The 15,311-nt window shown below is 46.3% G+C and overlaps 1 protein-coding gene across 1 annotated transcript in view; it reads right to left on the bottom strand.

Annotated features, from left to right (window-relative positions):
• Positions 1–4,319: 4,319 nt before the first annotated feature.
• The window catches only part of SLC6A20 (solute carrier family 6 member 20), a 48,915-nt gene continuing 37,923 nt past the window's right edge, over positions 4,320–15,311 (bottom strand). Inside the window, exons 8-11 of the mRNA XM_007951735.2 lie at positions 13,565–13,769; positions 11,041–11,200; positions 6,964–7,129; positions 4,320–4,469 (exon numbers count right to left, since the gene is read on the bottom strand). Of these exons, the coding sequence (XP_007949926.1) occupies positions 4,320–4,469; positions 6,964–7,129; positions 11,041–11,200; positions 13,565–13,769 (681 nt within the window). The remainder of the gene's footprint in view (positions 4,470–6,963; positions 7,130–11,040; positions 11,201–13,564; positions 13,770–15,311) is intronic.

Raw genomic sequence — 15,311 nt, forward strand, 5'->3', positions numbered from 1 at the left:
CTGCCATGATGCTAAATTCTCAATTAGTTCCAGTAGATTTTTGACTGAGTCTCTTGGGTTTTCTAGGTAGAGGATCATATCATCAGCAAATAGGGGTAGTTTGACTTCTTCCTTACCAATTTGGATGCCTTTGATTTCCCTTTCTTGCCTTATAGCCCTGGCTAGGACTTCCAGTACAATGTGGAATAGAAGTGGTGATAGCAGGCATCATTAACACTTCTCTTTATAGATTATTCTGAACATTAATTTGTTTTTGCCAACGGCCTGGATATTTATCTTCCTATATTCCCCATTTTCAGTGATGTGTGCCTATTGTCTGTTTATTATTGTAGCTGTGTTGTTGTTAGGTGCCATTGAGTCAGCCCTGACTCACAGTGACTCCACACACAACACAGTAACATGCATTTTGATCCTGCACCCTTCTCGCAATCCTTGCTATACTTGAGCTCATCATTGCAGCCACTGTGTCAATCCATCTTGTTGAAGGTCCTCCCCTTTTTCACTGACCCTCTACTTTAGCAGGCATGATATCCTTCTCCAGGGAATGGTCCCTTCTGACGATATGACCACAGTAGGTGAGACGAAGTCTGGCCATTCTCGCTTCCAAGGAGCATTCTGGCTCCTTGCTGTGGCCTGTGAGGCTCTGTGCGACCTGGTGTCTGACCCATTCCTCCCAAGTTCATCCGCAATCACTGTTCTCTTGTAACTGTACAAAGCTAAAATACCATCCATTAAAGTATATTATAGTTTATGCCCTAAATTAAGCTCCCGTTAGAGCCGGGTTCAGATGTAGGCACTGTCAGTAAAGCAGAAAGCGCGTACAGTGAGTTGCGTTAGGGAGGGTCTCAGATGCTCTCCTCTCCGAGCCTCTGGAGCCACCCATCTCCGGGGTGTTGCTCAACTTTACTCACTGCTCCATTCCCCCCTGACTTCTGGCCCCCGCTTCTCCCTTGTTCTAATTACTTACTTCTGGAAAGTAATCTCAGTGTGTACCTGCTATTCCACCTGGTCAATAGACATCTCAAACAGAGCTCTTTGTTTTATACTCTGCAGACTAGTTCCATCCCCAGCCTTCCCCACCTCGGAAAATGCCACCAGCAGTCACCCAGTAGGTCAAGAACCCTCATTCCCCTCCTTCCTTCAATCATGCACCCATCAGGTCTTGGCAACTCTCCCTCCAAAATATAACCCAAATCTTCTCTCCATATCCATTTCCTAATCCATTTTTTCCATAGACTTACTAAAGTAGTTCCTGGAGTGGTTTTTCCAGCTTCCACTCCTTGGCCCCTGCCCAGACCATTCTCCACAGCAGTGATCTTTGAAATAAAGAGACAGGCAGACTGTCCAGGACCCTGTCAGAAGGGTTCAAAAAATTCTGCAGAAATTCATAGGAGCTTATATTCTGTCTTAAATTCAGAAAATTTAAAATACTTTTTCCTATAGAATCTAACCCTTGTGAATCTCATCCTTACAGGCTCTCTGGTGTGATAGTTTCCACAGCCTGCGTTGTGTGGTTTCGCTAGTTATATGAGGAGGTAAATGCAGAGAGAAATGATAGAAAAGGACAACTAGATGGATTCTCTTTATTTCCCACTTTTTTCAAAATCAATGTGTATGTTTACATGTTGTTATGTGCCGTCGAGTCAGACCCGACTCATAGCGACCCCTCCTTGGGTTTCTGAGGCAGTATCACTACGGAAGTAGATTGCCCCATCTTCTTTCGTAATGAGAGGAAATAAGTGGGTTAAGAGAAAGGTCTTAAAACTGCAACCAATAAATTATAACAACAGCAAAATACATTTATACTTGTTTAGGGTTTTATTTGTGATGAAAATTGTTTAAAAAAAACACAAATATTGCTCTACTTGATTTTTTAGAACCAAGCCAAGGGTTTTAAGTTTCCAGCATAAATGTAAAGCTTTCTACAACCCACATCTGGCCATACCGTAATGTCTACTGGTAAAGAAATTTTCATCTGGAACACATTATTCAGTAATGGTGGTACTTCTTCTATCTAACAATGGTGAGCAAAGACTATTCCATTGAAATGTCTTTTGGGTACAATTGGAAATGTTCAAAAATGCTTAAAAACTGTTAAAAGTATTATTGATATAAATATTTCTATATGTCTCACACATTTTCCTTTTTTAATGGAGTCACTGGTTCTCAAATTTGGCAACACATCAGAATCACCAAGGAAATTTTTTAAAAAAATTACTGAGGTCTGATGGACTGATTCAGGGGCCAGTGCTGGGCATCAAGGTGTTAAATGCTCCCAGGTGGTTTTAATGGGTGCTGAAGGTGGAGAGCCACTGGAAGAGAGTAACCGTGATGCTAGTAATGATGTAGGACAGCAGACGTCTTTTCAAGGGGTTTGAACAAATTTGGGTGAAGCAGAACGGTAATCAGTGTTGGAAAAATTCCAGGCTGATGCTCTAGAATTAGAGTCTCAGAGGAAGCATAGTGAGCCTTTTCAGGATCCTGGTGCGGGGAGGATTATTGTCAAGACCATGAAAAGCCATGCATTGAAAGCTGTGTGGGCAGTGCCATCTTTGAGGCGGGCACCATTGTTCCTACCTCTGTAACTCAGAAGATTTGGTTGCTATACAGTGTGCACACTGCCCATGTTTTCTAAGAGTGAGATGAAGTTTCTAGCAGGGCGTTGACCTGTAATTTTTCCCATTTCAGCTCACCTCCATTTTACAAATTTGAGTGTATTCTTGTTTTGCTTCATTGGTCATAACTGAACCAGGAAGAGCTGGTTCGAAGCCCTGATCTCTTCACTCCTGAGAATATCTGGTATTCAGGGCCTAGCCACCTTGACTGAGGACTGACCTCAGGGAAGGTGTGGCCCCATGTTATAAGACAGTGATCATGATGGATGGCTGAGAGGAGGGACTGATCCACGAAGAATCAGAAATAGATTCTGCTGTGCATTTGCCACTGTGTCCACTCTTCCAACCTGATAGCAGAGGGGTTTTGGATACTGAAGAACCACCTGATGAGAAATCCAAGGACTGAGGCTTTGGGGTAAATAAATGCTGGCTCATGCACTTTAAGTGCAAGTGATCTTTTTATAATGACATCAGGTGAAGTTGGAAGTAGGATAAGATTGGTGCTCAAGACAACAGAAGCTCTTTCTGATGACTGTTTTTACAGTTGGGAAATTTGTAGTGTGAAAAGTTTAAAAAACACACACACACACACTAGTTCAGTATCGCAAATGACTCAACGAAACGTCTGGAATTCTATGATCTCCATGAAACACAGAATATTAGAGCCAGAAGGGGCTGTCTCACTTTACAGGTAAACTTGACCTACTTTATTGCAGTTAAAAAAGACAGAAGACAAATTCTCATGGTGGACTAATGTTATCTCATAAATAATACGGTGTTCATATGCTCTGAATTATATACATTTTCAAAAACTTTCTTATGTACAGTTAAATACTTTAAATTTGATTATAAGTGATGTCTATGGTCTTTCCTACAAAGAGCTGGCTGTCATGTTCAAATATAACAGTCAAGGGGAAAGTTAGATTTACCTTTATCCTCACCGTGGCTTCTGGCCCATTTTTCAATCACTAAGACAATCACAGGGCAGGTCCTGTCTGCACAGCCTCCTCCCGTGACCATGTCGAAGGTGGATTGGTGCTGCAAGCTATAGTTGGGGCAATTTTTGTAGAGAGGCCTGGCCCTGGAGTCTCCCTGTGAGAGACTTGAGATTAGAGAAAGGTGATCCCCCTTGGGGGCCCCATTTCTTTATGGCCAATATTATTTCTATTTAATGGATGGAGGGAGAACAAAGAGATTGTATATTCATCTCAGCTAAAAAGCATTTCACATCAGTGACATTCAAATATGTCACCTCAGACACTGCTGACAGTGAAGTAAAAATTATTGCCTTCCAACATTTTGGGATCTTTTCAGCCACAACCACCACAAACGCTTAGATTTGATTCCATAAAAATTACAGTGACATTTCAACTCACAGCGTGCCTTCATTCTAGAACTTCCTGAGAGGCAAGAAAGCAGTGATTTCCAAGACTGGCTTGACATACCTGGCTCCCCTGATGATAAGGAGGTAGCACAGTGCGCCCTCGGGAGGGACGGTACAGGGGAAAGGGCCACTTTTTGTGGCCACGTGTGGGTGCTCTCAAGGGAGTTCTTCCTCTAGTTCTTAATTCTTTAAAGACTCAGGAAGTTGATGGACTGGGGACTTCTGGCTTAAATATTTTAAAAAGCAGCCAAGGAGGTTTCCCCTATAATTAGTAGCTGTGACAGTGAGTGGTTGACTGCAGTCTCTGGGGAGCTCAGTTCTCAGGCCACAGGGTCTGTGTCCCCACGCTTGAAGTGGCGCATGGCGAAAGTCCCCAGGGCCACCAGGGGGATGCACATGATGGAAGAGGCCACGAGCAGCCCAATGAATGCCAGCACATACGTGGGGTAGTCCTTGGTCACAAGCTGGCCCTGAAAGGAGAACTTTGGGTCAGCAGAAAGAACCTCTCCAAGCAAAAGCTGAGAGCCCCACATCCTACAGGCCTCAGGCTCCTCAGCGCAGTGGAGAGGTGGTGGGGGGTGGGAAGAGAGTTCATGGGGCTGGGAGTCCATGCTCCTGGGGCCCTCCTCTGGCCCTGGAGGTCGCTAGCAAGTATGTTGGGTAGACTAACTCCCTTCATCTTTTTCTTCTCCATAAACTAGGAATAAATGAACTTGCTTCAAACTGTGTGCTTAGAGCTATTGTTTGGAGCTAACCAATAATAGTAACCACAGTGAATAATCAAGGGCCTTATGTTTGGGGCTACCATTCAGAAAACCCCAAACCAAACCAGTTGTCATAGAGTTGGTTCCGTAGGGTTTTCAAGGCTGTGACCTTTCAGAAGCAGATTGCCAGGCCCTTCTTCTGAGGGACCTCTGGGTAAATTTGAACTACCAGCTTTTTCTTTCAGTTAGAGATTGGGCACATAACTGTTTACACCACCCAGGGCCTCCTAGAAGCTATCATCCAGGGCACCTAAATACAGAGCTGGAGGCCTTTCCCCAAAACTCATCAGCATCATTATCATCCACTGCAATTTTCAACCTAAAATGAACTATGAAGAGCCCTGGCGGTGCAATAGTTAAGCACTCAGCTGCTGACTGAAAGATTGGTGGTTGAAAGATTGGTGGGAAAAAGATGTGGCAGTCCGCTTCCATGAAGATTACAGCCTTGGAAACCCTAGGGGCACTTGTACTCTGCCCTACAGGGTGACTAGGAGGAATTGACTCAATTGGCAACCCAACCACCACCCTTACCCCAGGGTTGTCTAACAGAACTTAATGTGGTAGTGCAAATGTTCTGTGCTGCCAGGTGCAGCAGCCGCCAGACATGTGCGGTTCCTGGGCACTTTAAATGTGCCCAATGGAATACAGGAACTGAGTTTTTAATGTTATTATAATTTTAAGTTTAAATAGCCACATATGGCTAGTGAGTATCATATCAGATAGTGCACCTCTAGACTCAAAAGAAGTCTTGATGGGCCTTTGGATTTAGTTGGTGAAAAGGGGAGTATTTTTCTAAATGCAAATGCGTTCAGACTGATGAGAAACCTAAAATGAGAACAAAAAACCAATAAAGCTGGCCCGGCCAAGTGCCATCTTGTCATGAAGGAGTCCCAGAACAGCTACACCCGTGGGGAGGAGGTGTCTGCTACAAACCTAAGTGTGGTCTGTAAACCCAGATGCTACTCAAAATGTGGTGTGAGAGCTAATCTACAAGTGTCACTCATCTGGCAGCAACAGAAATTGACATGAAGCATTTAGGAATGATTTTTTTAGCAATTTAACAATAATATGTCTATTGAATCTAATTTAAACAAATATAGTGGTGCTTGTATTTTGTATATCTCCTTTTTAAATTCCTTTACCAAGTAATTCATTATTACTGCATTTTATAAAAGTGTCAGTCAGCTAGGGATTGGAGGGAAAAGACAACAACAACAAGAAGAACAACTTGTCTTTCATCATGATACCACTGGTCAAACAAACATGGAGTTGTAGAATCTGGCCTGGGGGGTCCTGTATACCCCTCTCTGAACAGACCACACATAATATTATACCAAAGGATAGCATCTCCCACCCACAGGAAAAGAAATCCAAATTGGCCAGGAGGCATTACTCTCCTCAAAAAGTAGATTTTCTCTAGGATGGCCCAGGCTGATTCTGACTGAACACATTGATATGGCTGTCCTGGTTGTGAAATGATGAAATACTTCCCTTCAGGCTGGTGAACAGCCTCTGGTCAGTGCCCTGTATGAGCCATTCTGTCCCAGCCACAGTGGGGCAGTCCAGACCCTCCCAGGATCCAGCAACTCAGGTACCCAGGACCTTGCTCCACCTTCCAGGGGTCAGGGGCCATGCCCTCCAGCTTGACTGGCCTTTCCTAAGGAGCTTAAGGGAGCTCTGGTAGTATAGTGCTTAAGGCACTTGACTGCTAACCAGAAGGCTGGCAGTTCAAGCCCACCAGCCACTCCTCGGAAGGAAGATGGGGCAATCTACTTCCGTAGTGATACAGCCTCGGAAACCCAAGGAGGGGTCAGTATGAGTTGGGTCTGACTCGACAGCACATAACAACACGAACAACAAGGAGCTTAAGGTGGAAGGAGGTCAGAGGCCGACTGGCTGAGGAAATGGGCAGGAAATAGCACCTTGACAGGGAGACTATCCCCCAGTTTCCAGGAGAAACTCCACTGGGAAGCTTTGGAGAGGACACACTCTCAGTATGGTACATATTTAAAAACACAAAGCCCATCTCTGCCATCCAAGGCTAAGAATTTTTAACTACTTCAAAGATGTTTCCATGTTGGGACAAATAACCTAATCAAACCACTGAAAGGGACTATTTCCTTGGTTTCAGAAAACTAAAGGCCCGTGCTCACGACTGACCCTGGGGGCCAAGCCCAGCACTGCAGGGCAGGGAAAATACCTGGGAAGCGTCCCAGGCTTGGTACTGCAGGGTCCCTGTGAGAATGTAGTCACTCAGGTAGAAGATGAAGAGGCTGATGATGAGCAGGGGGCTCACGCCAGCCCACATGATCTTCCAGTACCAGTTCAGACTTCGGCCAGTCATGGACTGAAGGTCACTTTCAAATCTATTTGAAAATGGGGGAGAGAAAGTCTGATTATTCGTGCTGCTGGAGGTGATAGGGATCTTGCTTGCACACCCCTATTGGATCTAGAAGATGCTGTTCTGGGCACCAGTGATGTTTGTGCAGGACCTCTGGGCCCTCTCTAGTATCTTCTGGGGAGCTAGTGTAGGGGGTGAGCAGGGGAAAAAGCCAAGGCCACCACAGAGGGGTGGCAAAAAGACCACCCCACAGATATGAGGACATCAGGAGAGATCTTCCAGGTGTCAGCCTTCTCATGAAGGCTGCTTGATGCAGAACACAAGGGCAATTCCTAGGAACGACAGGAACAGAGAACAAGAAAGACATCCATCAAGCTAGGTCTCAATGACATGGCAGCTTTGCCCCACATTTCTTCCTCTCCTGCTGCCTTTGCCAAAAGAAATCTACAACCCATTAGATATGTCCCCACAGCAGAATCTCTTTTGTCCCTTTTGAAACCAGAGCAGATTGGGTTTTGGATTGTATTCCTTGAAATATGGATTGAATTGTATCCCCTGAAATATGGATCGAAGTCCTATACCTATGGATATGACCTTGTTTGGGAACAGGGGTTTTCTTTTGTTATATTAATGAAGCCATATCAGAGTAGATTTAAAAAAACAAAACAAAACAAAAAACCAAATTCACTGCGGTCGAGTCCATTCGACTCATAGCAACCCCTCCTTGGATTTCCGAGGTGGTATTTCTATGGAAGTAGATTGCCCAATCTTTCTTCCAAGGATATCAGAGTAGGTGAGTTCTAAACCCAATCACTTTTGAGTGATTAGGATAGATCCAAATAGAAAGAGAGACAGTCACGTGGGTAAGACAGACACCACGTGAGGACTCATCTACAAGTGAAGGAACTCAAGGTTTGCCAGTAGTCACCACAAAGTGCGAGAGGGCCCATAGAAGGAATCAACATGGTTGAGACCGTGATTTAGACTTTTAGCCTCCAGAACTGTGAGAAAATAAACTTCTGTTCTTTAAAGCCACCCTCTTGTGGTATTTGTGTTATAGCGGCACTAGGAAACTGAGACACTGGGGCAGAGAGAAAGCCAGACCTTGGATGCAAAGGACTGGCCTGTTGGCGCTTTTCTGGAGATAAGCTGAGCAACACTTTGGACTCAGCCACCCAGGCCACCATCCTAATGTCTATCATGTCCATAGGCTACCTCTCTTTTCTTAAAACTGACTCTTTTCCCTAAATTTAGCAACAGCTTCTGTTTCATTGTGGATTTGATAGGCTAACCATGTATTTCCGCCCCCCTCCCCCCACATAAGGATAAAAAGTATCTTCAGCATTCTGGGGAACACTGACCAGCCCAGTCTCCCCACTGCACAGGAAAGGGGGAGGACGGCAGCCAGGACCGTGATGTGACTTCCCTGAGGGCCCTCAGCTAGCTGAGGCAGAACCAGGCCCAGAATCTGGGTAGGTCTCCTACCTCCTGCCCAGGGCCTTTAAAACTGACCCCACGTTGGGGAGCGGCTGCCATGGCAGGAGGGGCCGGGTGCGGTGGGGTGTGGCTGTCACCACCTGCAGCCATAGCCACCTGCTTCTCTTGTACCTGTTTCATGTCCTGAGTGTCCACATAGGACTGTTTAGAGACCACTACCTGCCCCTGCACTGTCACTGACCTAGCCTGACTCTAGGCTGTGAATACTCGTGCATAGAACATAAACAGCTGGATTTTCAGAACTTCATAGGTCAAGGGTGTTGGGGGTTCTCTTGTCCCTTCACCCGCATCATCACTTCTACTTTCCTGCGTAGAGAGACAGGTGGGATGAGGGGGCTGCAGAAACAGGCAGCAGGACACTATGAGCAAGTGTACACTAGATGGCGCTGTGCCCCAAGCAAGCAGAAGGGCTCACCAGAACAAGCCAATGAGGCGCTTACAAAATTTCCAAGGCCCCTCTAGTTTTTCTCTCTGTCGCCATCACTTACCACTCCCATTTTAATAGACCTGTGTCCTCTCCCTCCAGTGGTTCCCAGTTCCTTTCTGTACCCATCTGTCTCTGTTTACCTCAAAACATCCTCCCTCTCAGGTAACCAGCCTCTTTCTCCTTCTAGACTGCTGGCATTCCCTAGGTAACCAACTTGTCCTAGTTTATACAAGTCTTAGGACCTCTGGTGGCTTGGTGCCTAAGGCATTTGACTGCTAACCAGAAGGCTGGTGGTTCAAACCCACCAGCCACTCCTCAGAAGGAAGACTGGGCAATCTACTTCTGTAGGGATACTGCCTCGGAAACCCAAGGAGTTGGAACCGACTCCAGGCAGTGAGATTTTTTTTTTTCCCCCATCAAGTAAGTCTGACTTTGTCTTATAATGTCCTAATGTTTGAACGTGGAAATCCCTCAGCATTGGCATGGGACCTTGTGCTCCCAGGGACATGACGGGAAATGCTGCTCAGCGGGCTAGCCTGTCTCCTACAGTGTCTGCCACTCCCTCCAGTCCTTCCAACCCAGGCTATGTTTGAGTAGCACTTCCCTGGACACATCATTAGCAGGCAGGTTCTGGTTCAGTGGGTTGGGGTGGGGCCTGAGATTCTGCATTTCTAGCAAGCTTGCTGGGGGGCGGGGCATGCTGTTGGTCTGGGGACCTGCTCAGCTCCAACTCATGACGACCCCATGTGAGAGTAGAACTGCCCTGTAGGGTTGCCTAGGCTGTAATCTTTATGGAAGCAGATTGCCAGCTCTTTCTCCCAAGGAGCTGCTGGACGGGTTCAAACTGCCAACTTTTCAGTGGAAGGGCCCAGCGCTGAACCACTGTGCCACCCAGACTCCTTGCAAGGCAACTGGTTGTTCTCAAACTGTGGTTCCCAGACCTACCACACCAGCATCACCTATGAACTTATTAGAAATGAAAATTTTTGGACGTGACCCCAGACCTTCAGAATCAGAACCTCTAGGAGTGGGGCCCAGCAGGCTGTGTTTGAACAAGCCTCCAGGTGGTTCTGATGAGGCCAGATGTGAAATCTACAGAAAACAGCACCTATGGCAATTAGTTTTAAATTGCTGAATGATCTCTCACAGCTAGCAATGGAAATAGTGATAGCCAATGGAAACTGCTCACTGGCGCCCCCTTCAAGCAGTGCCCAGCCCATGCACCCTAGTGGCATACCCCAGATGCATACGTCTCTGGATGCAGCTCAAGTTGGAAAGCTGCTCTAGGGGGGCAGCTCTCAGCCCCAGCTGCACATTCCATCACCCAGGGAGATTTCAAACCTTCCAGTGCTACACTGGGGACCGGGGTTGAGAACCAACAACATTTTGAATTTGCCCGATTCTCTAGGGTGTTAATTATCAGCTGAACTTTGGTCAGGATTCTTGAAAAATGCTGATGTTGGCTGAAGATCAGAGTAGCTAATGCCTGGAGGCGTGCTTCCCCGGCCCAGTTAAGCCACTGGGGTCCCCCTGGGTCTACTGGCAAACATTCCACCAAAAAAAAAAAAAGTAAAAAGATGGAAAATAGAAGATGCTGGTTGAAGGGAAACTGAAGGGAGAAGTGAGGTAGAAAATTAGGTGAAATCTGAGGCAAAGTAAGAAACTTTGAAAAACAACTAACCAACCAATCAGTTGTTGTGGAGTCAATTCAACTTTTGGCGACCCCATGTGTGTCAGAGTAGAACTGTGCTCCAGAGGGTTTCCAAGGGCTGAGTTTTGGTGAGCAGATCACCAGGTCTTTCTTCTGAGGCACCTCTGGGTGGACTCATACCAACCTATTGGTTAGGAGCTAAGCACATTCTGTTTGCATCTTGCAGGGACTCTTTTCAAAAACAATGCCAAGCTTAAAGAAAACTGTGAAGTGTACATTAGGAAATGGTTATTTTCCTTCTGAGACCTGGCCTTCGTGGATTAGGTTTTCCCCTCAGCGGTTGGCAGGGAAGCCGCCTCACCTCCTCAGCCCGTACACATAACACACGGCGACCGTCTCTACCAGGACGATGAGCAGCAGGGACAGGGTGGCTGCGTAGTCATTGAATATGTCAAACCAGTAGTTCCCAGCTTCCATGGTGAACACCATGCCAATGGCGCAGTTGATGAGGCACACCAGACCTGCGGGCACAAGACCACCTGCTCACCTGCCCAAGGTGCCCTTGCCCTGTTGGGCCCTGCCATTGACAGCTGCAAGCAGAACCCCCAGCCCCTGCATGCTCTTCAATTTTCGATTGGACAGCAGGAGACGTAGACCCCCAGGAGGATCATATAGGTTGGGAAAGCTGTCACAGTTTTGCTTCTTGGAATGGGTGTGCAGGGCGTGTGTGTGTGTGTTGCAGGGCAGGCAAAGGCATTCCAAGGAGTATCAGCCAGACTCAATGCTAATTCATGGAGCTGTCCTGTAGAGGGATGTTGAGCTCAATGGAAAAGCAAAAGTTGGCATTGCTACTGGGGACTCTCATCCAGGTTACTGGGTCTGGTGATGGTAGTTAGCCCCACTGCTCAGTCCCTGTGCTGATGGAAGGTAAGTCAGGGGAGGAGGCTTGAGCTGCAGGGCACCCCATCAGGATTCCCTAGAGAAGACTCATATCCACCAGAACAGAAGGGAGGCGGGAGGGCAGGGAAGAAACAAATGTCTGCTCAGCTCCTGCGGCGTGAGGCACCTGCAATGCACTGGGTCCTTGAGCCTCCAGGGCAGGTATCAAGACACCTCCTTTCACAGATGGGGAAGCTGAGGCACAGAGATGTTAAGTAACTCATGCCCAGGGACTCATGCCAGGTAAGTGGCAGAGCTGGGATTCAGACACATGCCTTTTTGCTTGCAGAACCTGAGTCCTTGTCCTAGTTCTGTTGAGGCTGCCTCCATTGGACACTTCATTAAGTGTTTGATTCTAAAGGTCCCACCCACCCTTTCCACTGCCACATCATATACCACTAGTGTACCAGGGCTTCAAAGTGGGTCTTCCTGGTTCAGTCATGGCCAATGAAGCAAAATCAGAACGGACTCGAATTTGTAAAAGGTAGGTGTGCTGGAATGATAACCAGAACTGGAAAAATTATAGGTTGATGCCCTGCTAGAAACTTAATCTCCCTATCAGAGAACAAGGGTGCTGTGTGCATTGCATAGCAATGAAATCTGTTGATCGGCAGAGTAAGAAACAGGGGTGCTGGTCCAAAGATGGCAGCCAACCATGCCACTTTGAATGTATGTCACTGTCCACACTCCTGGCAATAATCCAGTCTCCCATATCAGGCTCTTCAAAGGGTTTACTATGCCTCTTCCAAGTCTCCCATTCCAGGGCTTTGACCCGTAATTTTTCCAATTCTGGTTATCATTCTCTTTCACTCAAATTTAAAAAATTCGGGTCTGTCAGGCACTGGTCAGGCATAGCAATGTTGGCTACTGAGACCAGGTCCAGGAAGGGATGTCAGGTGCTAGAGTGCTCTGATGAAGGATGGACAGCTCCAACTAGGGTGGTCAAGAGAAGGCATGGGAGCTGGGTTTGGTTTAGACTGGGACAAGGGTCCTGGATATGGAAGAATAGTATCCTCAAAAGCAGAGAGTGGGGTACGTGGTAAATTGTGGTACATGGTCTCACAGTGGATTGGTACACAGGTAGGAAAAGGGACACGTTATTGATACTTGCAGCAACATGGATGAATATCACAGATAGATTTTGAGTGAAGAAAACAAAGAATATACAGTGTATGATTTCATTTATATGAAATTCAAGAACAGGAAAAACTAATCTAAAATGGTAGGAGTCAAAACAAAGGTTTCCTCTAGGGGGTATATTGATTAGAAAATGGAGTGAAGGAGCTGGGTGGACTGTGAGAAACATTCTGTATCTTGACCTAGTTGGTAGTTACTTGGGTGGTTTCAAAGGAGCTCTGGTAGCATAATGGTTAAGGCATTCAGCTGTTAACCAAAAGCTCGGCAGTTCAAATCCACCAACCGCTCCACAGGAGATAGATGAGGCAGTCTGCTTCCATAAAGATTTACAGGCTTGGAAACTCTGCGGAGCAGTTCTTCTCTGTCCTATAGGGTCACTATGAGTTGCGATCAATTGGATGTCAGTGGATAGGTGGTTTCATATGCAAAAATTATTTAGCTGTGCCCTTAAGAAATATGAAATTTATCATTGCTTTACATCAAAACAAACAGAAACAACTTCTCTCCTAGCCTGGGAAGCTTTGCGTGCCACGGTGGTGAGTTTGGCCTACTCCCAAGGCTGGGGCAGCCCTTTTACTTCCCCATGATATGGAGTACCAAATGCATGGGGGATGTGATTGCCCAGTGGTCCCCGGCTGGTCCCGGATTACCCAAGATGAGGAAAAGACCATGGCAGGAAGACTGTGAGGTTGTGGAAGGCCTCTGGCCACTTTAACAAGCACAAGGCTCCTGAAGAAACTCATTCATCTGCTTGCCCTCTACCCCAGCCTGGCCCTCCCTAACCCCCCTCCTACAGCTGACCTGCTGACCTGAGATGACTTCCTTGGGCAGGTGGCTGGAGATGACCTTGCTGTCGGTGAGAGGGGTGAGGATGGCCGCCGTGTTCCCTAGCATGCTCCCAATGCCCAGCATCAGCAGCATGAAGAAGTAGAGCACCGACCACAGCTGGGACACCTCCATGTTTTTAATGGCCTCAGTGTAGACAATGAAAGCCAGACCAGTCCCCTGGACTGCCTACCCATGAGGAGAAGACACTAGTTACACACCAAGGGACTTACATTTTGCTTAAACACAGTCGAAGCTAAGACACTTTGGGGAGCTTGGAACTGGACTCCTATTTCTGTGGCTGTGAGAAACTACACTCTGAAGTTGGATCTTCATTTGCAGACCAGCCCATCATGCTCAGTGAGGCTGAATAGAAATGTGAGCTCCCAGGAGTTCACATTTGCAGAGTATGCAGAGAACTTTCAGTCGGCTTGGAACACTGAGTCCCTTTCTCCCATCCCAACTCATGTAAATTCTGAATAAAATATAATGAAACAGTGTTTGGATAAAGTCTTGCTTCCATTATTGTGACTGGCTATGTATTTTAAGACTGTGGTGGCTGGGAACTGAGGTGGGATGGTGGGACCAGAGAAGCAGGAGCCAGGGTGGTGGGGAACTGGCTTGCCCAGCAGACAACCAGGAGAGGCAGGGTTACTTGCGGCCATATTCCTGTGGTAATGTTGTTGTGGGACTATTAAACTGTGGTACAATGGTGAGATGGAGAAGTCCTGCTCAAAGATAAATCCCTTGAGGTGGTCAAAATGAATCATGGTCTGGAGATGCCTCCTGGCTAGAAGCAGAAGCAGAAGCAAACTCTCTCTGGAGGAAAGCTTCCCCAATTTAGGACTCCCAGAGATTAAGATCAAACAATGAGCTCAGAACATGATAGAGTAGATTTACAAACTCACAAGAAGACAAGAAACTATGAGTCACTAGAAATAAAAAGTCACAGATTTAAAACACTTCTCCCCAAGGGTTGGACTGCCAAATACAGAGTATAGGATAGCTCAGTGGCGTATCAATGGGGGACAGTGGGAATATTCTACCCTAAGTGCAAACAGTGAGGGGGGAGGAATATAGCATCTGTAGAGAACATAAAAGCAATAATGAAACCTACTAAATGTTGATCTTTTTATTATTTATCATGAGTTGGCAACTCTATATAGTATCAATGATGAAATATACCTCCCACGAGGTTAGACTGTTCTTATCCTCCTGCCTTCAGCCACCACTGAAACAGTGATGTATGGAGTGTTTAAAAAAACAAGAAACAAAATACAAAGATAAACATATAACAAGAAACTACTGGAATGGACAAACAATTTTTTTAAAATAGTGTCTAAAAATTAAAAAAAATGTATAGTGAGTTAAAAGACTCAATTGGTAGTTAAATACAAATTTTAAAAAAATCAAACCAAACTCACTGCTGTTGAGTAGGATCCGACTCATAGCAATCCCTCCTTGGGTTTCCGAGGCAGCATCACTACAGAAGTAGATTGCCCAACCTTCCTTCTGAGAAGTGGCTGGTGGGTTTGAACTGCCAGCTTTCTGGTTAGCAGTCACATGCCTTAGGCACTATGCCACTAGAGCTCCCAAATACACATTGTTGTTGTTGTTGTTATGTGCTGTCGAGTTGGACTCATAGAGACCCCTCCTTGGGTTTCTGAGGCAGTATCACTACGGAAGTAGATTGCCCCATCTTCCTTCCGAGGAGTGGCTGGTGGGTTTGAA

This window comes from Orycteropus afer, unplaced genomic scaffold (assembly GCF_000298275.1).
Source record: "Orycteropus afer afer isolate SDZICR_OR568_19922 unplaced genomic scaffold, OryAfe1.0 scaffold00311, whole genome shotgun sequence".
Lineage (NCBI taxonomy): Eukaryota > Metazoa > Chordata > Mammalia > Tubulidentata > Orycteropodidae > Orycteropus > Orycteropus afer.